Source organism: Cebus imitator, unplaced genomic scaffold, assembly GCF_001604975.1.
Source record: "Cebus imitator isolate Cc_AM_T3 unplaced genomic scaffold, Cebus_imitator-1.0 Scaffold196, whole genome shotgun sequence".
In the NCBI taxonomy this organism is placed as follows: Eukaryota; Metazoa; Chordata; class Mammalia; order Primates; family Cebidae; genus Cebus; species Cebus imitator.
This window is the reverse complement of record NW_016107511.1, coordinates 3,597,801-3,621,280: the sequence shown is the minus strand read 5'-3', so window position 1 is coordinate 3,621,280 and position 23,480 is coordinate 3,597,801. Positions and strand designations below refer to the sequence as shown.

At 43.3% G+C, this 23,480-nt stretch overlaps 1 protein-coding gene across 15 annotated transcripts in view; it reads left to right on the top strand.

The window, feature by feature from the left end:
* The window catches only part of AOPEP (aminopeptidase O (putative)), a 379,056-nt gene that overhangs the window by 70,445 nt on the left and 285,131 nt on the right, over positions 1–23,480 (top strand). For all 15 annotated transcript variants that reach the window (XR_005203205.1, XR_005203206.1, XR_001830582.2 and 12 more), the window contains 2 exons: positions 973–1,126; positions 8,644–8,889. Coding sequence is in view for 10 of the 15 variants with exons in the window: in XM_017547221.2 (XP_017402710.1) it covers positions 973–1,126; positions 8,644–8,889 (400 nt within the window). In the remaining 5 variants the exon portion in view is untranslated. The remainder of the gene's footprint in view (positions 1–972; positions 1,127–8,643; positions 8,890–23,480) is intronic.

The following is a 23,480-nucleotide window of genomic DNA, read 5'->3' as shown; positions in this document are numbered from 1 at the left end:
AGCCGAGATCGCGCCATTGCACTCCAGCCTGGGTAACAAGAGCGAAACTCTGACAAAAAAAAAAAAAAAAAAAAAAAAAAAAAAAAAAAAAAAAAAAAAAATCAATTCCCCTTAAGACACACGATTATAGCAGATGCTCAGAAAAAAATACTATGTTAAATCAGGTGTATGACACATTCAGATTTCAGAAACATTAAAATTATTTTTGCATCTTATAAATGAGGGAAGTATAGTGTTACAAGTTATCAGCCATTTATAACTTTGATAAAAAGCCCCTAAGTTTTGGACCAAGTGGAGAATACACCCTCCCCAGCTCTCATCCCAGCGCTGTTACAAACTAGGAGTCCTCGGCTCCATTCAACCTCTACACCTGCTTTTCATCTGCTCAGCAAGGAGTGGAATACCAGCTAAACAGGTAAAGGGGACTAAAAGTAAGACCTGGACCTCCATAGATAATTAACCAAGTGTCTCCCTTCCCTAGTCTCATGTGTTTTCTGCTATATCCATTTTATATTGACGAGTTAAATTTGGACAAGATAGTTTAGTTACCGTACAAAGCAATCATGGCTTTGCTCACTCCTCCACGCATTCAACAGGTATCAATTGAGCATTTTTTTTAATGCTAAATACTGTGTTCAGCAATAAGGATGAATGAGACATATTCTGTCTCTGTAGGAGCATACAGCCTGTGGCCTTCTGTGTTTACAGCTGTGAGGGAACCCCTGCACTACCATCCTCACGTGGAAGAGACCCAGACCTTCCTGGCTGCCTTGAAGCCATCATCCCTCCTGAGACCTGGTCTTTCCTGAGACCTGGAATAGTGCCCCTTCTTCTGCTGATGTGACTGACCTCCAAGAGTTGGCTCTTACCAGCTTATCACAAAAGCTCTTCACATGCCTCAAGAGAAGAAATACGCAGCAGGGTCCAGAGCCTATATTGTCCTTATTACGGTTTTTCTCTTCCTGTTTATAGGGTGCTCAAGCTGGTATTACTATGTAACTATGCCAATGCCAGCCTCCACCTTCACAATTGCAGTGGGATGCTGGACAGAAATGAAGCTGGAGACATGCTCATCAAATGATTTGGCAACAGAGAGACCCTTGTCACCTTCTGAGGCCGACTTCAGGTTTGTGTTTGGGAACTTGCTGGGAAAGAGAAAAAACAACAACACTTGAGGGAGTGGTATGATGCATTTCATAAGAAATGATGCATTTCTTCCAAGCACTGGGAATGTGAGTCATTCCTGCTGAGAAGCTAAACCAAAATAGGAAAAGCCCTATTAGAAAGCAAAGAGAGGCTGAGTGCTGTGGCTCATGCCTACAATCCCAGCACTTAGGGAAGCCGAGGCGGGTGGATCACTGGAGGTCAGGAGTTCGAAACCAGCCTGGCCAACATGGTGAAACCCCATCTCTACTAAAAATACAAAAATTAGCCAGGTGTAGGGGTGGGCACCTGTAATCCCACCTACTCAGGAGGCTGACGCAGGAGAATTGCTTGAACCCGGGAGGCGGAGGTTGCAGTGAGCAGAGATCGTGCCATTGCACTCTAGTTCTGGGTGACAGAGCAAGACTCTTGACAAAAAAGAAAAAAGAAAAAAAGGAAAGAGAGTTGAGAGGAAGAGATGTAAGCATATTATTTATGCAGAAAGAGAGAGAGGAAATCCAGTGAAGTCTGCTAAAATATTTATATGTGTTTGGCTAAATTCAAGGAATCCTCAACGTCTCCTCTCCTCTTATACCTTTTAACTTTGGTTTTCAGTGCTTATCTGATCAAAAACATAACTTTGGGGCTGGGCATGGTGGCTCACACCTGTAATCACAGCACTTTGGGAGGCCAAGGTGGGTGGATCACTTGAGGTCAGGAGTTTGAGACCAGCCTGGCCAACATGGCGAAATCCCGTCTCTACTAAAAAATACAAAAACTTAGCTGGGCGCGGTGGCAGGTGCCTATAATCCCAGCTACTCAAGAGGCTGAAGCAGGAGAATCTCTTGAACCCAGGAGGCGGAGGTTTCAGTGAGCCGAGATTGCACCACTGCACCCCAGCCTTGGAGACAGAGCAAGACCCTGTCTCAAAAAAAAAAAAAAATGGAATAAAAATAAATCACCTAGCTTCTGATGGATTACTTTCTATGCTACTCTGCTGTTAGCAGTGCACTGTAGGGAGAGCACCTCCCTCAGTGGGGCAGGTCGCCTCTTTAGGAGCATAAGACACAGGGAATCTGACGTAAAACCCCTGGATTCAGGGAATCCTGCTTGGTCAGGGCTTTGTTAACATCAGTAGCGATTTCTTCTTTTTTAAGTATGAACCAGATAAAATCATTTTGATGTTTTAAAAAATTAGTGTAGGCCATTGGATATTTACTGGCAGCCTGTCTAGATGCTCAATGGTTTCTAGCTTTGAGAGCCAAAAGAGGGAGAAAGGGGACACCCAGAAGATGCACAGTGCATGCATCGTGCTTCATTCCTAGGATTTTATACCCAGCTCAGTTGAATCATTTTTCTTATTTACAGAAAGTCGCTAGGTCAGTATCTTCTGGTGGAGAAAGCCCGGAGTAATGGTACAGATGGTTAGTTACTCCTTGAAAACCAGCTAAGATATACCGCAATGCAGATTTCTTTTGTGCTGGTTTTATTTTACCATGTTGCTTTTACTAGTACCACAGTAACTGTGGCCATTCGTCTTCATCTTTCAGAGATGAAACCATGTGCTCTCTCTTTGGTTGGGCACATATTGCCTGCATTTTGCTTTTTCTGGCAGAAGGGAGGTAATTTCCACTTCTTGTTCAGTACCTTGCCTATTTTGGGCTGTCTTTCCTGAGCTATATGAACATCCTAAATTGCATATTAGATTTTACTTCTGTATTCTTTTTGTTTGTTTGTTTTTGTTTTTTGTTTTTTTTGAGACGGAGTTTCGCTCTTGTTACCCAGGCTGGAGTGCAATGGCGCGATCTCGGCTCACCGTAACCTCCACCTCCTGGGTTCAGGAAATTCTCCTGCCTCAGCCTCCTGAGTAGGTAGGATTACAGGCACGCGCCACCATGCCCAGCTAATTTTTTGTATTTTTAGTAGAGAGGGGGTTTCACCATGTTGACCAGGATGGTCTCGATTTCTTGACCTCATGATCCACCCGCCTCGGCCTCCCAAAGTGCTGGGATTATAAGTGTGAGCCACCGCGCCCGACCTTACTTCTGTATTCTTGAGGGAAGAAGGGAATTGTGGGCAGAAGTGACATTCTGCCTTCACGTGGGAACTTTAATTTCATGTGAGATCCTCCTGTGCTCTCTTCCCTGCAGTGGGATCACAGAGTAAGGCTTTGTTTTGTTATTTCAGATGACCTGAATTTATGGGTGAGGATGACAGTTACTCTGGAGAGTCACTTAGGTCTAAAGTGGACCTCGTATTAGCAAGAAGTACACTGTTTTGTGTTGAGCCACTGAAACACCAGGGTTGTTTGTTAACAGCATGGCCTAGCCTGTTCTGAATTGATACAGTAGCCATTGGGTATTCGAAGTCAGAGAAAGTCTTGATCTAAATATCATCTCATTTAGTCCTGAAGATAAGCCTGCAAAACAGATTGGATAGATTATTAATCCTATTTTATAGATAAGGATATCGAAGCTCAGATAGTAAGTACTGTAAGTAGCAAAAGCTGGATTTATATCCAGGCCTGACCCCAGAGAGAGGTGAGTCAGAGTCTTTCCTGGAGACTTTAAAAAAACTATATGTACCATGAATGCCTCACCTGGAGTTTGATCCACCTTCCTATCTGGAGAGTCGCTGCCATGATTTGAGCTACCGTTATTCAATGGAGTGTGTCATGTTGGAACAGAAAACAGAAGTGGAGAGCAAGGCCTTTGGGCCTGAAAGTGACATTCTTGCTAGTTGGGTGTGGCTCTTTGGACAAAGCTATACTTTTCCTTATCTGTAGAATGAGGGCTTTGCCCGTGGGTTCTCAAATTCTTGTTAGAGAAGAAGTACTCTTTTTCATCTAAGGCATTGATTGATTGTTGGAGGAGCTGTGCAGTTGGAAAATGTGTGCCTTTGGAAGGCTAGGGGAAGGCAAAGACAGAAATTTGTCATTTTGCCTTTCTAGCCATCTTGCAAAGAGATGTGGGGTTGGAGAGTGGGCAGCAACCACTGACTCTGTGCTCTCTCCTTCCTGCTCAGAAGCAACTTAAATGGCTTCTTGGTTTTCTTGCATCACTATTCTGAAAGGAGGAAGAAATGGTCAAATCAAATGAAGATTCCGGGAAGAGATGGTGTCTAAAATTCTTGTTGGGCTTTAGAGGAAGAAGCAGGTACAACTCCTCTCTTGTCCTCCTAAGTTCACCAGTTGAGGAACAGACAAAGGAGATAAAAATAAAGGTTTTATTATTGACGGAAGCTGGACTGAAGGAGTGCTCAGGTGCATGGTCTCAGTGGGCTTTCTGAGACTCCACTTCCAAATGAGACAAATTTACCCACCCAGTTCCCAGCCCAGCTGGACTGCTGCTGGCATCCGCAACACAGATGCAGAGTCCGCCTGACACATGGCAAGAACGGGCCCAAAAGTGCACCCTCTGTGGGCAAGCAGATTCAAAAGAGAAAGCCTGAAGTGACCAAGCCAGTCAGGTACGCTGGGGAGAGAGATGAGGGGTGCCACCCTAGGGAAGCGCGTCTTTTTATGGAACTGTGAGGCCCAGTGAACGGGATTCCTCCCATGCTCCCTTCCAGGTGTAATAAGCTATGATTAAGTTCTCCCCTCCTTTTTCAGTATACTCGTCCATCAGGAATATACTGCTGATAAAAGCATAGCTTACATTCGCTTAGTCCTGCCCTGGCCGTGTGCTTCAGGTGTGCTGTCTTTAGTTACTGGAAAGTGGCTTTGTGTTTTCATCCATTACATTTCTGACTTCATGCAAAATTTGCCAACAGAGGTGCTCTGAAGTGCCAGTCACAGTGGTGTTTTTGGTTATGTTCACATCTGGTCCCTTTTGTCTTACCCAGCACCCATTCTACTTCAAACCTTCCTAAGACCACCAGTCAAATTCATGTAAATCCAACTTTCACAGGGGCCTGCTATACCACAGGTTTTCATTTGCCTAAAGTGTTCATCTGGGTTCCAGAAATTTGGCCAAAGCGTTGGTCACTGAACTTATGATCAGTGTTCATGTGGGTGACATTATAGTAAGAACATTCCCTCTTCCTGCCCCACTTTCACACATGCTCCAGCCACTCTGAGTGAGCATTTTAGTAAATACATTGATTATAAGGCACTCAGGTAAGCTGTTGAAAGTTTATTAATTTTATTCAGCTGTCATATAACCTTCTTCAGCTACAGGGGAATCTTTGTGTTATGTTGCTTTAACCTCTTGAGGCCTTTGTGGGGGCCATACTGTTTAAACACGACACAGAAACTTGGATAAAGTCCAGAGGAACTTAGCAAAAATGATTAAAGGCATGGAAAATGGGCACTACAAAGAAGAAAATGCATGGAGACTGATTATTTGAAAGAAGAATCTGGTGGTGAACAGGGCTTAGAGTTGTAAAGTATATGAAAAGTTGCTTTGATAGAAAGTGCAGCATTTTTGAGTTGGTGCTGCATCTGTGGAAGACCATTACTTTGTAGAAGTACAGAATCGGCCGGGCGGGTGGTTCACGCCTTTGATCCCAGCACCTTGGGAGGCCAAGGCAGGTGGATTGCGAGGTCAGGAGATCGAGACCATCCTGGCTAATATGGTGAAACTGTCTCTACTAAAAATACAAAAATTAACTGGGCATAATGATGCGTGTCTATAATCCCAGCTGCTAAGGAGACTGAGGCAGAACCTCTTGAATTGGGAGACAGAAGTAGCAGTGAGCTGAGATTGCGTCACTACACTCCAGCCTGGTGACCATGTTAAAGTTGGGGAAAAAGAGGCCCCAGATACCAGGTTGCCTGCCTTGGTCACAAAGAGCCAGTCCGAGAAGACACCGAAGCCCAGGTTTCTTGATCCCTACGTGAAACCCCAGGAGTGGCTTCCCTGATGCCATTTCCATTTCCTCTGTGGGAGCCTACTCTTCTCACCTGGTCAGAGCTTGACTGCATTAAAGTCCTGGATTTTCCCCCAAGCTTTGATTATAATGGTACTAATTCACACAACTAGAATCATTTTCATCATCTGAGCTAGTGCCTTTTATGCCCAGAGAGACTCTAACTCACCTTGTTCCTGATTGGAAAAGGATATGAGAGAACTTACCATGGAGATGGAATATTCTCTATCAGGTTTAGGTTGTATGTGATCATCAGAAAGTCATCAGGCCAAACACTTTTGGGTGTATCCTTGGCTACCTCAGTATTCTCTAACTTTAGGGTTCCTGGCAGCAAGAAATAATCTTTCCCCGTCGTGTGTTTAGAGAGGCCATTAGAATGACCTTCTGCAAAATCGTGCTATGGTAGATATAATTTAAACTTAGGCCCCAGCTTTGTCCAGAAGATGCTTGCACATCTCCAGTTTCTGTTGTTTAACATACTTTGAAAGCTTTACAATAGAGACTATATGAACTGAAATTACTGAGCACATTATATATTTGTGTAGATACATGGGAAAAAGACATCATGGTGGTTAATTTAATAAATGGCCTTTTTTACTTTGGGAGACCTTTGACTGCATTCATACACCAGCACAGTACTTGTCATTAGGTGGGCATTGCAGCCTTTTTTAGTTAAATGTCCACCAACAGGCACTTTGACTCGCTCTCTCCACAAAGTAAGGTTATCAATCCAGAGACTTTGGCCAGAATTCAGTGTCAAGAATTCTGTCCTTCATGTCACCTTCCTCTGACAAGTTTTTATGGGTCTCCACCCATTTTCTTACTCTCCACTGTGGTGAAATGCCTTTGGGTGCTGGAAGCTGTGTTCTGTGTACCATGCTGCTAGAAAGTGAGACTTATCTGTACCTAGCCACACTGGTCTCCTGAGCGCTGGCCTTGGGTAAGTGAAAGGTACTTAATAAATTTGGAGAGGAATTATTGTTGCATTCTGCCCATATTGGGACATACCAGCATCTTAAGATTTTTCAGTATTCACTGTGAGTCAAGTGAGCACCTGCAGTTAGAACTGGCTGGGTGCAGTGGTTCATGCCTATGATTCCAGCACTTTGGGAGGCCAAGGCAGGAGGATCATTTGACACAAGAAGTTTGAGACCACTCTGGGTTACAAAATGAGACCCCATCTCCAGACTCCATCTCTTAGAAAAAAAAATAAAGCTGGATGTGGCAAGGCAACACACCTATAGTCCCAGCTACTCAGGAGACTGAGGTGGGAGGATTGCTTGAGCCCAGGAGTTGGAGGCTACAGTGAGCTATGAGCCTGTCATTGCAGTCCAGCCTGGCCAATAATATAATAAAAATATGCTGGGTGCGGTGGTTCATGCCTATAATCCCAGCACTTTGTAAGTCCAAGGCGGTGGATTACCTGAGGTCAGGAGTTTGAGACCAGCCTGGCCAACATGGTAAAACCCTGTCTCTACTAAAGCATACAAAATTAGCCAGGCGTGGTGGTGTGTGCCTATAATCCCAGCTACTCGGGAGGCTGAGGGAGGAGACTCACTTGAACCCAGGAGATGGAAGTTGCAGTGAGCCGAGATCACGCCACTATACTCCAGCCTGGGAGACAGAGCTAGACTCCATCTCAAATAAATAAATAAATATGAATAAATAAATTAAGATTAGAGGGGTTTTTCATTATGTTTGAATAAAAGACATGTTATCAGGTGAAAAAATGTAGTACCGTTGGATGTAGCTTTGAGTAGATAAGTTCTCTTGAGGCGTGTGACTCAGGTTCTAGGAATTTTCTTTCAGTTCTGCCTTTGATGGAATAACTGGCAGTGGTCAGATGAAGCAGCTGGGGTCTGATCTGTTTCCTTAAAAGGCTGGCTCAGTTAAATTTGTACTGAAAGTGGGCTGGAAAATATTTTATCAAAAGGGCCTCTGTATTCCTTAGTAACAGCTTTTGATGTGCTGTGTTAAGAACATCTAGATCACCATTCAGTAAAATGGTTTGTGTTCTTTTGAGGAGTTTGAACCTGTAACTTTCATTAGGTTCCTGGTTCCACCTCAGTCCAAGTCTTTTATTCCAGGTAATTCCAGAATTGGATATTTAATTTGTGTGTACTGCTCCTTCCTTTGTGAGTTATGAATTGTCTCTAATTTGGAGATTGGTCGTATGGTGATACTTGAAAACACCTAACTGAAGGCAGGAATTGTTTGTATTTTGGTGAGAAGTTTTATTGTTTTGAGTCCCCCACAACAAAGTCCCCTGCAACATATTAAAGCCCCGTCTCTACTAAAAAATACAAAATTAGCCATGCGTGGTGGCTGGCTAATTGTTGAATCCTCTGGAACAAAGTTTATTCCAAAACAAAATGTTACTGCTTTCACTTATCTTAGATTGAAGCTAGTCTGTTGATTCAAACACATCAATAAGTATTTGACCTGTAAAATTTCACTGCTTTACAGAGCCAGTAAAGCCAAGTATTGAAATGAGCAGTCTTTGCTTGTGAGCCTGTCTGAACCTCGGTCTCCTAAAAGTTGTCTACATCTGCAAGATTGCCTCACCTCCACAGCAGGAAGAATAAACATGGTTTACCTTAAGTGCATCTATTTATTTTGTGTTGTTCCCAGGCATGTTGGTGTTTGCAGTCACATGGAATACCCCTGCCGCTTCCAGAACGCTTCTGCTGCCGCCCAGGAGATCATTCCTTATCGGGTCTTTGCCCCTGTGTGCCTCAAGGGTGCCTGCCAAGAGACCCTTCTGCGGCTGATCCCTCCTTGCCTCTCAGCAGCACATTCTGTTCTGGGAACACACCCGTTCTCTCGGCTGGATGTTCTCATCGTCCCTGCCAACTTTCCAAGTCTGGGGATGGCCAGGTATGTTGTTCCACTGTGGCACTTGGGGTACCTAGTTTTGGGAAGTTCTTTGACTATGTCTTGCTTTACTTGAGCTCTGTCAGAGCTGTCATTTTGACTAGAGTGGAAGGGCTGTGGTTGCTCATGCTTGGACATCTTCATCGCTGCCTTGAGGGACAATTTTAATGCAGACTCCCTCATGCATGAGCCATTGAGTGTCATGGGCTCCATTCAGACTGTGTTGAAAAGAAAAGGCTTACATCATTGCTGGGATTGAGAAGACGTAGTGCCCCAGAGTGGTGAATGTGGGATCACGGCTAATCAGTGGCTGTTAGCTTGGATGATGACAGCATAATGCTAATGAGCCCAAGGTTATAGCATCAGGCTCTGGGCACAGTAACATGACTTGGTCCCAAGGCCACAAGCTACTCACCTAATCCTGACCAGCTGTCTTGTCCATTCTCACCACTGGTCACAAGGGCAATGACTTGAGAGCCCCTGTATCAGATAGACTGTGGATGGATCAGTGTAAATCCATCCCTACTGCTAGAAAAACAGCCCAAAGCAGATGGCTTACTGTGGGGGCTGGAGGAGGTCACTTGCTACTATGTTTTAATATAATAAGTGCACTTTCCCTATTGTGTCTTGGTGTGGCTCCTTGCATTTATTTAAGCTAAAATCTATTCATTATTGCCATTGTTCAGTCAGTGATGGGTATCTGTGTTCCACTGAGAAAAGATAGGAAATGGATTCAAGATTTTACTTGGTTATGTTTCTATTTGGTGAAAATCTTAATCATTAGCAGTGAATATGCTTGACTAAGGATGGGAAAAATAAGCTCATCAAAACGTGTGACTTCAAGTTTTTCCCCATTAGTCAAGGAAATTCCCGCTGCCAATTAATTCCCATGCTTTTGAGCAGCTGTCATTTGTGGTGTTTTCCCTGAAAACTGCGCACATTCTTAGTAAAACCATGAGCAGAAAAGAATTGACCAGAACATTTGCTTTTGATCTTTACTACATACATAGACTTTAAAAAGACTGGCTGGCTCGCCTTAATCCTTGAGGAGGTCTGAGAAAGTCATTTAGACTGATTTTTATCCTATATTTATGAAGGTAATGGAAATATAGAAACTAGGATAATTGTATATATTTTGTTATGTGTATCATATAATTGTCTTGGATGTCTATATATAGAATTTGTCATAATGGGGGGCTTCTTTTGTCCTTTTGAAGAGTCTGCTGGACTTAATTTATGTAGAGGGATTGGTTAAGAAAGAGTTGTTCATTAAATGTTTCTTATTTGTACATGGGTTTGAGGGGCCATATTTACTTGGGAGCTTTTAGCATTTTATGAGAATTGCAGCTTTTTAGGGCATGTTTGCTAGCAGTTCCAAGTTCTAGCCTGAGGGAACCAAAGGCGGAGTGTTTTTCCTGCACAGGATTCTGTTTTCTATAGCTCCTTCCTGACATCAGTCTGCCAAAACCAGAATGAGCTGACCTGCAGGCCCTTCTGTAAACCTTCTCTTTTCAAGTTTGCATGCCCAAGCAGGTAGGGCGTGTGTTTGCTGTTTTGTGACATTTAAACATGCTTAACTCAGTAATTTTAAAGTAGTAAGCCTACGTACCATAAGGCCTAATGGTCCTGGGCACAAATGTTGAAAAATATGATGGTGACAATAACCTAGCAGCAACAAAACTGCTTTCATGCTTAAAAGTAGGAGAACCGTACATTCAGAATTTGTGATTGGTTGTAAAATACCATTTTTTTTCTTCCTTTTTAGACTGTGGAAGTAAAGTCTGCCCAGGTCTAGAGGTTTTCCTGGACTTATTACCATTCCCTGGATGAGAGCTGTAGAAGGGGGATTGTGGTATCTCCCACTGCCAGTTGGGGTAGGGAAGGGGAGCTCTCTGTTTTTTCCAAACTCTGACTTCAATTGATTCCACTTGCTTGGCTTGACTCTGTCAGGATCCCAACACCTTGGGCCACATGCCGCTGAGTGGGGTTTATGACTCAGCTGGCTACTGGGGCACTGCTGCTTTATTTATGGTCAAGGCTTTGCTTGAGGTTCTATAAAGCAAAGCTGGAACAAAAACGATGGTTTTGTAAGTCAACTTCATACCCTGAACAGGAATAGAGAAACCTCAAGGCTAGGAGGAGTCATCCAAAAAGACCTCCATTGTCCTCTTAGTTATAATATGCTGAGAGATCAAAGGACTTCTTGGTAAAGTAAATGGCTCTTTCTCTAGTCCATGTTTTATAAGCATATATGCAAGATCATCAATTCCATGCCTCTGGACTTCTTTAGTGATTAGGTCTTAATCGTAATGAATACCACTTTATACCATTTCAGTATTCTTTTTTGGCAAATGACATTAAACATTCCCACATGAACTAAAATGGGTGAATTATAATTAACCATTTTAAAGAATTTCTGAGAATTTTGGATAATATTAATAATGATTCCACTATTTTAAATGTTATAGTTTTTATGAATAAACTTAAAAGTCTCTTTGATTCTGTTTTTGAGCTTGATTCTGGTACTTCAGTAAAGTGGGGGAAAAACTTTATAAAACTTGAATGTATGATAATGATAAATCAGTTGATCAGGTAAATAATACACAGATAATATTTTAGAATTTTGAATGCTTTTCAAACATATCAGTAACTAGAACATTTATCAACACTTTTCTTCATGATTTTTGTCACCTTTTAATATAACAGGAGCCATTGCTAACTGATCCCCTCCCCTACCCCAGTCCTTTTCTGAATCCCTGTTCCAGAGGAGAGAGACTTTCATTCTGTTCTGATTCTGAGAAAAATCACTAGTTTGCCTTTCAGGTGCTTTCCTCAGTGGGTGTGTGTGGGCTTTCAGTTTTTGTTTCATTGTGTTTTTGCCTTCCATGAAGACTGAATCTGCCATATCAGGAACCATAAAGTGTACATTTCTTGGCTTGACTACTATGATGTCTATATGAAGACATGCATGCCATTAAAATGCGTCTTTGAAATACACACAGCTCTCTTCCTGTTGGTTTAATTAATATTCTGACATTTCCATTGTGTCCTCCTCTGTTCTCAGAGTCTTTGCTGGGGATTGACTGGCAAGCCTAATTTCTTAGTTTTAAGAAATACATGAAAGGAGCTCATCATCACACTTAAATTCTTTGTTATAACAGCAGTAACGTTAGTGGAATGATTTTCTAGAACCAGGCTTATGACAGTTGCTTAAAAATTAACACGTTAGTCTTACCTCTGTATGTGTGTATAATAAATGCTTTGCTTCCCATTTGTCTTTCGGCAGTTCACAATTACATGTCATGGGCATAATTAGGCTGGCAGAACTACCTTGCTGACATCTAAATATGTTCTTTTTTTTTCTTTGTATTTGAATTTCATGAATCTCCTGCAACTTGTTTCAGAGTGGTTTTCTGTTAAGAGCCCAGAAGTTTAAAAACCATGTGCTCTGTAGCTCTGCTTCGTGGCTTAGCTATTCACGTGCAGCTTCACCCTTCGTCCCACTGGGAGAATTGAGAGGAAGAAATGACTACAGTGTGGCCGTTGACAGGTGACAGATTCTGTGACCTCTTCCCCACTGGTTCTATACCAGATAGTCTTGATCATTTGCTTATTGTTTATTTATTCTTGCAATAAATATATATATTAAGTATATACTGTGTGCCAGATAAAACTCACGATGCAGAGCCTACAAGGGTGAACGAGATTGATGAAGTCTCTGTTCTCATGGAGTGGACATTCAAGTCAGGGGAGAAAATTAGTATACGTGAAACAAGTAATTAAGATGTATGCTATGAAGAAAGTGTCAGAGTGGGAGAATCGGTAGCATTGTTAGGGTGAGAGGGAAAAGCTTCCTTAAAGAGTGACATTTGGGCTGAGACTGAGGAATAAAAAGGAATCAGCTTTGTGACCATCTGATGGAAAAGCACCCCAGTCCACAGGCCTCCAGGTGAGAACCACTCTCATGAGTTGGAGGACTAGAATGAGGGCCAGGATGGTAGCAGGTCAGTGAGCTCTTTAGAATGGCTTTCCTTAGCCCCATCCTTAGCTTGGGTGCCAGGAGCAAAAGAGCCACTAAGAAATGGCGAGACTGAGTCAGGTCCGTCGTTCTAGGCAGACGGGGGTTATGGGAAGAGATCAAATCTTTTTAAAAAATTTTCTTGGGACTGTAGATGTCCATATCATCTCTTGACTGGCTAATTAGAACCCAATTAGCTTAGCAGCTGCTGCTGTTCAGCAGAATTCTCCATGGCTGAAGCTCTCAGAACACCCGGCACCCAGACTGGCAACTATCCCTTTGTAGAGAAGGGAGAAGTCTCAGGTCACCACGTTCTCTTCCCCTGGTTGCTGCTGATTCTTTGCACGGTTTTTTGACACTGTCGGTCACAGAGAGGGAAGCTGTGTCTATATATTTACTCATCCTAATGTTAAAGGTTTTTTGTTTGTCTGCTTTGTTTTGTTTTTAAAAAGAATGAAAATAGGATTGACAAGGATCATAGAGAAAATTATTAATTATTTAAAATCTTCAACCTGCTTCACTGTAAGGAAAAACTATAAAGCTCCCTATTACACAAGGCTTTTTCTTAAAAGATTTGATTGTGCAATAAAAGACTTCTGAATGCTTATACTAGTTCCTGACTATTGCATATACAATTTTCTAAAGTACCTCAATTTGCAAGTAAATGGTATGCACATACATGCCCAAGAATGAATGTAACCAGCTTTTTCCTCCTTCCAGGTTAGACAGGGTGTTGTCCTGTTTATTCTTATTCTTATCTCCCACCCAGTGTGTAATAGAATAAGCAAAACATAACATGCTGGTACAAAGGGCCTGTTGTTTTCAGCGTTCTCATTGTGCTCCTTTCTGCTGGGGAAGGAAGCAGTCGTAAATTTCTGTCATCTTAAGTAGCAAGGTTTCACGGCTTTGAAAATTTTTCTTTGCTTGTTCTTTGTTGGCTTTACTTGAATTTTTGATCCCCCAAACCAAAACTACCATACTTTTAAACAATCCTTCTTTGGATTTCAGGGGATGTGACCCCCTGATTTCAAAGCAAGATGCAGACATAGTAATTCTTTGCCTCAGGAATCACAGTTTGAGCCTTAAATTAGTATGACTTTCAGTTCACCATGGCTGCCAACTTCTCCACTTTCTCTGACGTGCTGCATATTTTCGTTTTGTGTGTGGGTTTTGTTTCTTGTTATTGTTGTCATTTCTTTCTCAGATTTTAATACATTCTCAATTTTCTTTCTGCATGGATTGTTTTTAAAAAGATGTTAAATGGGCATTTCTTTCCCTTGTTTTGCAGTATAACTCTTCTCTGCTTTTTTGAACAGGTGGGTGTGAATGATAGAAAGCAGCTCATACCATCCTTTTTTTCTGTAAAATTTTAATCCTTTGTTTACTGGCAACCCTGCCGTTGCTGTAGAGATGAACAAACAGAATGAGTTGTGAGCTGTGAGGCACATGCAAGGTGATTTATGATGGTGTGTGCGTCCGCTTTGTTGCTTTCTTTGTGTTCACTTTCCCCATTTTTTCTTTTACTTCTATTTTCCTTCTTGAGAAAATTATTTGACTTTATTTGCATCCTATGTTATAGGGAGGGTCTTTCCCCTTCTAATGTGTTCTGGTTCTTTCATTTTTGTATTCCTGAAATAGTAACTGGTATTCATAAAGTGATGTTCTTCTGGGACTCTGAAAGCCCTTGGCTGGGATGATTTTGTTGGTCTTGACAATACTGGTTTGTACTAAGCAAGGTAGGTAGTGAGAATACATGTGTATGTTCCGTTTTTTTACAGAGCAGGTATAAGAGGATATATAATGTCCCAGAGTCACTTAGAAGCAGGAAGTCAGGGAGACAAGTAAAATGGCCTCATCTTGGGATGGCTCTGGGAGTCCGGCGGTCCAGACTTAGGCAAAATTGATCTTAACTGTTTCTAAGGCAGCGCATGCTTGCTTCAGGGTCTCTCCCGCCGAAACCATACTGTCACTGTGACTGAAGATAACATTGAAGATCAGCATTCACTGTGGGCTGGCTTTGAGGCAGCCATAGAATCTGGATACCAGGCAAATTTCTGTATCACATGGGCTCTTAGGGGCCAGGTTCTCTCTCTTCTGTTGGAGCAACAGGCAGAGTGAACTCACAGCTTTTGGGTTAGCTAGAATCTTCTTTTTGCCATCAGACAGCTGTGTTGCTTGTCAGATCGGGAAGTAGCGTCTTATCATCATTATGCCATGCTTCTTCACCCTCTGAAAGATTATGCTTAAGTGTTTGGTTTTCTTTGAACTGTTCTCCCCACACATAGATTGATAGTCCTACCTTCTGAGAACACTGCTGGGGCCATCCCTCAAGAGAACTTGTCAGGCCTCTGAAAGGCCTTCCTGAAGCAATCATTCCTCTACCTGCCTTTGTAATCGTCTCTCTATTGATGTCATCCCAGGTTCCTAATCTCTTCCAGTCCTTGTGCCTGAGACAGCCAGTCGGCACCACCTTGCCATTTTTTTCATTGCAAGGAAAGGCTTTTTCCTGCTTTCCCACTTATGTCTCTACAGAAGAATCATTACTGAATAGAATGTACTCCCGGGGTGAAAAAGACCAACAGAGTTCAGTGCACAAAGTTGCCTAACTTGGGATATTTCTAATCTTACAAGCTCTTTCTCCTTAGACCACTACACAGAGTGAGCAAATACTACCAGCTTCTGTACTGCTGATGTATACATGTGGGCATGGCGCTGTTAAGTATTTCTTTTAAGGATAGACTTCTTTTAGGGAAAACACCAACTCTGGAAAGTACCCAGGCAAGGTACAATGTCCGAACACGCTCTGCTGGAGGGAATATTGCCAAGATACAGCGGGAGCCCTCCTCTGTTCCACAGAGCCCTGTTTGCATTATGTGGGTGAGAAATTGCCTCATCTCTACATTTCACCCCTAATCATAATTGGAAGAGTGTCTCAGCCACCTTTTCTTTAAGGGAAGTGTTAACTTGATTATATTGAAAGGCCACAGATGTGAGGGGGATGCACCCTTCAAAAATGGATTGCTTTCTTAAAACATTGAATACCAAGTGGGAGTTGAGATATATTGCACAAATCTGCCCTGATTTAACCTCAGAGTGGAGCTCGTAGTAGTACGTGTTATATTTCTTGGTTAACTAACCATGCTATTTATAGAGGCGACTCCTCAGAAAGTCTAGACATTGTTCCCAGAAGACAGAATGCCAAATCTGCAGTCATTGAACAAACCAAATCTGCTCCTTACCTTCCCAGCCAGCTTGCTAAGAATAGTCACCTCCCCGCTTCTCACCATAAAATGGAAATCTTGGAACTTCATTCCAGAAAAGTGTGAATGATAGTTGGGCTCCCCAGCCAAGACTTATGGTAGGCAAGGAGGAGGAGGTGCTCCTGTGAGTATGTTACTACCCACCCTTGGCCTGTGCTCCTGCGAGCCCACCTTGCCAAGTTGTTGGAAACTGTGGCTGGCAGGTCCTAGTTTCTGAGTGGGTCTCCTCTAAGAGGACATCTGGAGGACCTAAGGATGGTGCTTTTCTTTGGAAATGAGCCGGCTGCAGTTTTTGCCTTTTTTCGTAGGTGTGCAATCTTGGAACATCCTATTGAAAGCTGGCAGTTGGAAAGGGGTAGATGGGCAGAGCCAAGAACTCACTTGATAAACACGTATCAACGGACAGGTGTGATGAATGCTGACGATGCTGTGGCCACAAGGAAGTATGAGACCTTTAGCCTAAATATAAATTGGGAGTTGCTAAAGTTGGTTTCAAGGAAAACTAGTTTTGTGGAATGTTAATAATGTGGGAAAAGGAACTGTGAGTTAATTCGTTTGTGAAATAAATGGATTAAACAAACTTAAAAGGGATTCCTTACTGGAGGGCTTTAAGAAAGCCCTTAATATCCTTATGATCGTGATTTAATATTCTGGCATATCTGTGCATCTTGAAGACAGAGACAGGATTTGCAGTATTTCCCCAACTGTTGTGCTCAGGGAGCCTTTTTTTTTTAATTAATTTTTTTTATTATTCTTTAAGTTCTGGGGTTCATGTGTAGAAGATGCACGTTTGTTACATAGGTATACACGTGCCTTGGTGGTTTGCTGCATCCATCCCCCCATTATCTGTATTAGGTATTTCTCCTAATGTTATCCCTCCCCAATCCCCTTACCCTCTGCTATCCCTCCCTTGGCCCCCAAACCCAATAGGCCCCTGTCTGTGATGTTCCCTTCCCTGTGTCCATGTGTTCTCATTGTTTAACACCCACTTATGAGTGAGAACATGCAGTATTTGCTTTTCTGTTTTTGTGTCAGTTTGCTGAGAATGATGGTTTCCAGGTTCATCCATGCCCCTGCAAAGGACACGAACTCATCCTTTTTTATGGCTGCATAGTATTCCATGGTGTATATATGCCACATTGTCCTTATCCAGTCTATCTTTGATGGGCATTTGAATTGGTTCCAAGTCTTTGCTGTTGTAAGCAGTGCCGCAACAAACGTTTGTGTACAAAGAGTACATGTGTCTTTATAATAGAATGTTTTATAATCCTTTGGGTATATACCCAGTAATGGGCTTGCTGGGTCAAATGGTATTTTTATTTCTAGATCCTTGAGGAATCTCCACACTGTCTTCCACAGTGGCTGAACAAATTTACACTCCCACCAACTGTGTAAAAGCGTTCCTGTTTCTCTACATCCTGTCCAGCATCTGTTGTCTCCTGACTTTTTAATGATTGCCATTCTAACTGGTGTGAGATGGTATCTCAATGTGGTTTAGATTTGCACTTTTCTAATGACCAGTGATGATGAGCTTTTTCTCATGTTTGTTGGCTGTATAAATGTCTTCGTTTGAAAAGTGCCTGTTCATATCCTTTGAACACTTTTTGATGGGGTTGTTTTATTCTTGTAAATCTGTTTAAGTTCTTTGTAGATTCTGATTATTAGCCCTTTGTCAGATGGGTAGATTGCGAACATTTTTTTCCAATTCTGTTGGTTGCTTGTTCACTCTAATGATAGTTTCTTTTGCTGTGCAGAGCTCTTGTTTAAATAGATCCCATTTGTCTATTTTGAGCCTTTTTTTTTTTTTTTTGAGTTTTTTTTTATTTTTTTTTTTTTTTTTTTTTTGAGATGGAGTCTCACACAGTGGTGTGGTCTAGGCTCACCACAACCTTTGCCTCCCAAGTTCAAGCAATTCTCCTGCGTCAACCTTCTGAGTAGCTGGTATTACAGGTGCCTGCCACCACAACCAGCTAATTTTTTGTATTTTTAGTAGAGACAAGGTTTCACTGTGTTGGCCAGGCTGGTCTCAAACTCCTGACCTCAAGTGATCCGCCTGCCTTGGTCCCACAAAGTGCTGGGATTACAGGTGTGAGCCACCGCTCCCGGCCTTTAATCAAGTTTTTTATTTGAACAGGGATGGGGTGATTCAGTTTCGTTCAGCAATTTAAAATACATGTATATTTTCTTTTTAATGTAAGCGCTAGTAGATCATGAGGCTTGGATTTTCTTAGATTCCATGGGCACCTAGGCAGTAATAGGTGTTTGAAGTTTAGGCCCCCAAGCAAAAGTTTCAGAAGGGGGCCTCTTTTACCCTTGGTTTTTGTTTTTGTTTTTGAGATGGAGTCTTGCACTGTCACCCAGGCTGTAGTACAGTGGCGTGATCTCAGCTCACTGCAATCTCTACCTCCTGGGTTCAAGCAATTCTCCTGCCTCAGCCTCCTGAGTAGCTGGGACTACAGGCGTGCGCCACCATGCCCAGCTAATTTTTTTGTATTTTTAGTAGAGACGATGTCTCACCATGTTGGCCAAGATAGTCTAGATCTCCTGACCTCGTGATCCGCCCACCTCAGCCTCCCAAAGTGCCGGGATTATAGGCAGGAGCCACCTCGCCTGGCCCTTTTACCTTTGTTAATTACAAAATAAACAGATCTCAAGGGCAGGGGCCCCTTCTTTTCATAACTCCTTCTGTTTTGTGCACCATCAGTGAAAAGCAGCATTTTCTTTTTCTTTCTTTCTTTCTTTCTTTCTTTTTTTTTTTAATACTCCATCAGGAGTGGGTTCCATCACTGAAGGTCTTCTTCCTTCAGCCCAGCAATTTACCACTCAGACCTCCTCCTTTGACCCCTCAGAGTCAGCGGCTAACGTGCCTCCCCACCCCCATTACATGTCTTTAGCTTCCAGATATCTCCATTTGCAAGCTAATAGGTTGCACATACATATGTTTGAACAGTTGTCAGGCTTGTCTGCTGCTCAAACTGTGCTTTAGTTTAAAACAACAACAGAGAACTCAGAGGGGGGGAATGGATGAAGACATTTCAGTTGTGCCTGCAGGTGGTGTTGTTTTGACCTTGACAGTCAGTTTTAAATGACTTGTCAAGTACCAGTGTGTGCTTCTGGGCACACCCACCTGGAAGATATTATGTCCCCTAGGCTTTATGTGCCCCAGCAGGCAGGCATGAGGTCCCTGGATTTTGTTTGCCTTGATGGAAGGTTAATGCATGCATGGCAGAACTTTACTGAGAGGGGCCCAGCTACAAACCCTGTTTTCATTTAATTCTGATTTCTCTTCTTTCTTGGACTTCCCCTCCCTGCCCCCAGACCTTTTCCCTCTGGGCTGTCTCCACTCCCCATCAGCCCTCCCTTCTCTACCACAGCTGCCCCCCGACCACCACTTGGGCTTCAAACCATTTATCCAGGCTTTGATACCTCCTTGCAGAGCTGTAAGCAATCAAGAGATTATGGGTCCCAGAGCTTAGCAGGGTGCACTGCCTGGGAGGGGGCTCGGTCCCAGTCTCAAGGCCACTGCATGAAATTGCACCCAGAAAGCCTGCCCTGGCTTCTGTGCCTGTCCCTGTAATGACTTCAGGTGCAGCCCCCAGAGGTGGCATCGCCTCGGCTTAAGTGTTGTCTGGGGAGAACTCCTTAGAAAGGTTATTCTGATCTTTCTGATGGTCCAGGTTCACCTGTCTCAATTTTACCTGTTTAAGCTTGGAGTGTCTCCCATACCCTCAAAGGCCACACATGGTTGTGCTGGGAATTTGGGATGAGGCGAATGAATGGACAATGAAAGGAACCTATTGCATTCAGCCTCCTGCCTACCAGCATTTTGATAGTTTCAAGTTATTTGAGGGTATAGTTGATGGTGCTTTATCCAGGGAACGCTGCTTCCTTGGCTTCCGTGTCTAAGGCTCCTGCGTGTTGAAGGAGACCTGTGCTATGTTCCTAATGGCAGAGATGAGGGAAAGGTGCTTGTTCTCAGGACCACGTGCACATCTTCTCATTCTGTAATACTTCCTTAAACTTGGGAAGAAGTAGGCTCAGAGCTAGATATTTACTTCTGTAATGGGGAACACCACCAGCAATGTGCTCCATTGTTTGGTGGGCTCATGGAGATGCACGAAGGAGAGGGTCCCTGCTTGGCCCCTTAGGTAGCTTGCTGAGATCTGACTTAGAATCTAAGAGGAAGACCAGTCAGTGCATGCCAACCTGTCCTCCCCAGAATTCGGGAGTCTTCCCAAGACCATGGAAGTGCATCACACTGTTTTGCTCCAAGGGACTCAAACCGCTTCCTCTTTATACCCCCCTTCCTGAGGGCACCTCTGTAAGGGAATCTTACTGCTTACCTTTGGCACAAGTCCTGCCCTGGGATTTCCCAGTTAGAATGTGAATAGAGGAGGCTGAGAAATGTGTGGTATGAGAGTGACTAGACCACGTTTCCTACCACTGGGAGGAGCCTGGTCTTAGAGAATGTAGGAGAAGCAGAATGAGGGAGAGAAATGGTATTCACTCTGTGACCCTGCCCTTCCTCTGGGTCTCTGAGTCTTCAAATAAGGCCTTTATTTGGTCAAAGCTAGTTGAGTTTGTTGTTTACAACCACAGCCCTGAATAATTTGCAAAGGGACACTTCCCTTTTGCTTTTATAAGCAAAAGCATAAGTTAGACCTTAGGATTGGGAAGGGAAGTCAGTGCTGTGGACCTAAAAGGAAGAAGCTGAAGCACCAAATATAATTTAAAGAGTTTTACTGAGCCAAAGGGAGGACGGCTGCCTGGAAGGCACAGACCCAAGGAACCTTGGATGTGAGCTCTGTCCTGCTTTTGTTACCAGCAGGTTTTTAGAGGCAAAAAAAAAAAAAAGTGGGGGACAGCCGGCTGTGGTGGCTCACGCCTATAATCTCGGCATTTTGGGAGGCCAAGGCAGGTGGATCACAAGGTCAGGAGTTTGAGACCAGCCTGGCCAACATGGTGAAACCTTGTCTCTACTAAAAATACAAAAATTAGTCAGATGTGGTGGTGGGTGCCTGTAATCCCAGCTACTCAGAAGGCTGAGGCATGAGAATCACTTGAAACCGGAAGGCAGGGGTTGCAGTGATCCGAAATCGTGTCACTACACTCCAGCCTGGGTGAAAGAGTGAAACTTTGTCTCAAAAAAAAAAAAAAAAAAAAAAAAAAAAAAAAAAAAAAAAAAAAAAAAAAAATGTCTCAAAAAAAAAAAAAAAAAAAGGGGTAGGACAAGCAGTGGGCTATATAGAGCGATCTGTTAGGAATTCTCATAGGTTTTAGAAATAACACTGATTCGTGATTGGCTATACATTGTTAAGCTACAGGGGATGGGTTACAGAGTCTGCTGTGACATTATTAGGCTAATTTATAGCTACTTCTGGCAGTAGCAAGCAATTAGAAGAGATGAGTGCAGACCTCAAAGTGGGGAGGAGAACGTGATTGCTGCCTCATTTTAATGTCTCTCTGGGCTTGATAATTTAAAAGAACTCATATTCTTCAGATTAAAGATCTTGGTTGCGTTGAGTAAACCTGACAATGTTTGGATTGATGAAGGTCCACTTCTGGCCTTCGGATTCTTTAATGATGATACCACCTGACTTTATAGCTTTCGGGATGTCCTCAGATATATATCCTCTCACAAACAAGCTCCGGGTCCTTCCACAGCCCTGCTGTCACAGGCTCCCTGCAGCTTCCTTCCAGACCAGCCCTGTCCTCCCCCTTACCAGCCTGTGCTGAGACCTGGAATCCTTGCTACTCCGAGAGGCCTCTCTGCTCTGCCCCTTCCATGATTTTCTACCCAGCAGGCAGGGCAAGCTGTGCTTTCTGCTCCCCTGAGTAGTTTTCTCATGCAGGGTGATGAGTCCTAGCAGGTGCGGACAGCGGATAACGGCCTGGGCTCTTGGCCTCTGAGCCACAGGCCGGGTGGATCCTAATGGTGGGTTGTTGGCCTGAGCCGAGCAAAGGCAAGCTGCAGAGAACCAAGTACATTTCATATTCTGCTCCCCATAGGGTGCAGTGTGAGATTGGTGCTGGAGGGACTTCCACCCCGGCTGTGTCCGGGCTCTTGACACCGCTGCAAGAAGGAATTCAGGGACGACTTGGAAGATAAAGTACACACTCAAGAAAAGGGTGTGTGGGTGTACTACAGAGAGAGAGTCATGTGCAAGGGGGTTTGGGGTTTCTATCTTTATGGGTTTCTTTAACCAAGGGGTGGAATATCCATGTTGAGCAGTGGGGTTATTGAATTATGTAGCAAGGCAGTCTGTTGGTAAATCAAACTTGCAGTTTAATCCTGAATTGTTAATATAAGAACAACAAGTGTGGTTTATTACTGCACAAACCTCTCCAAGTAGTTCTTGCTCTGGCTCTATTGGGGCCTCATATGATGGCTTAGCAATGAGCCCAAATCCTGCAAAATCTTGCCATTTTCAGAAAAGCTCTGAGTTACTTATTTGTGGAGGCCACACCTTTTAGACAGCCTCCTTTCACCCAGTGGAGAAAGTCTGGTTTCCTGGGCTTAGGATGTACCCCAGCTATTTAACTTTTGGTTTTAGAAATCTGAGCGTTGGGATGGAGAGACCTGATACCCTCTTTTTCCCAGGAGGTTAGGACTTGAATGGCATTGTTCTCTGAGTCCTCTTTAGTGGGATTGCATGCAAGGATGTCATCCACATATTTGAGAATGGCTCCCCATTTCTGGCCCTAGCTCCCTTTATTCTTGTGCCAAGGCATTTCTGAACAAGTGAGGGCCATCCCTAAAGCCCTGAGGTAGTACTGTCCAGGTGTGCTGCTGGGTAATATTAGTTCTAAGATTAGTCCTTTCAAAAGCAAATAGATACTGAGAGTCAGAATGCAAAGGGATATAAAAGAAAGCGTCCTTAAGATCTAATACCGTGAACCATTGATCTCCTGGTATTTGAGTAAGTATGGCATAAGGATTTGGCACTATAAGGTGTAAGGAAATTACAGCCTCATTAATGGCTCTCAAGTCTTGAACTAGGTGATATGCTCTGATTAGTTTTTGGATAGGGAAGACCAGGAGTATTACAAGGAGACTAGCATGGAATCAGGAAGCCACGTTTTAAAAAACTTCGCGCTGGGCGCGGTGGCTCACACCTGCAATCCCAGCACTTTGGGAGGCCGAGGCGGGTGGATCACGAGGTCAAGAGATCGAGACCATGCTGGTCAACATGGTGAAACCCCGTCTCTACTAAAAATACAAAAAATCAGCTGGGGCATGGTGGCGCTTGCCTGTAATCCCAGCTACTCAGGAGGTTGAGGCAGGAGAATTGCCTGAACCCAGGAGGCGGAGGTTG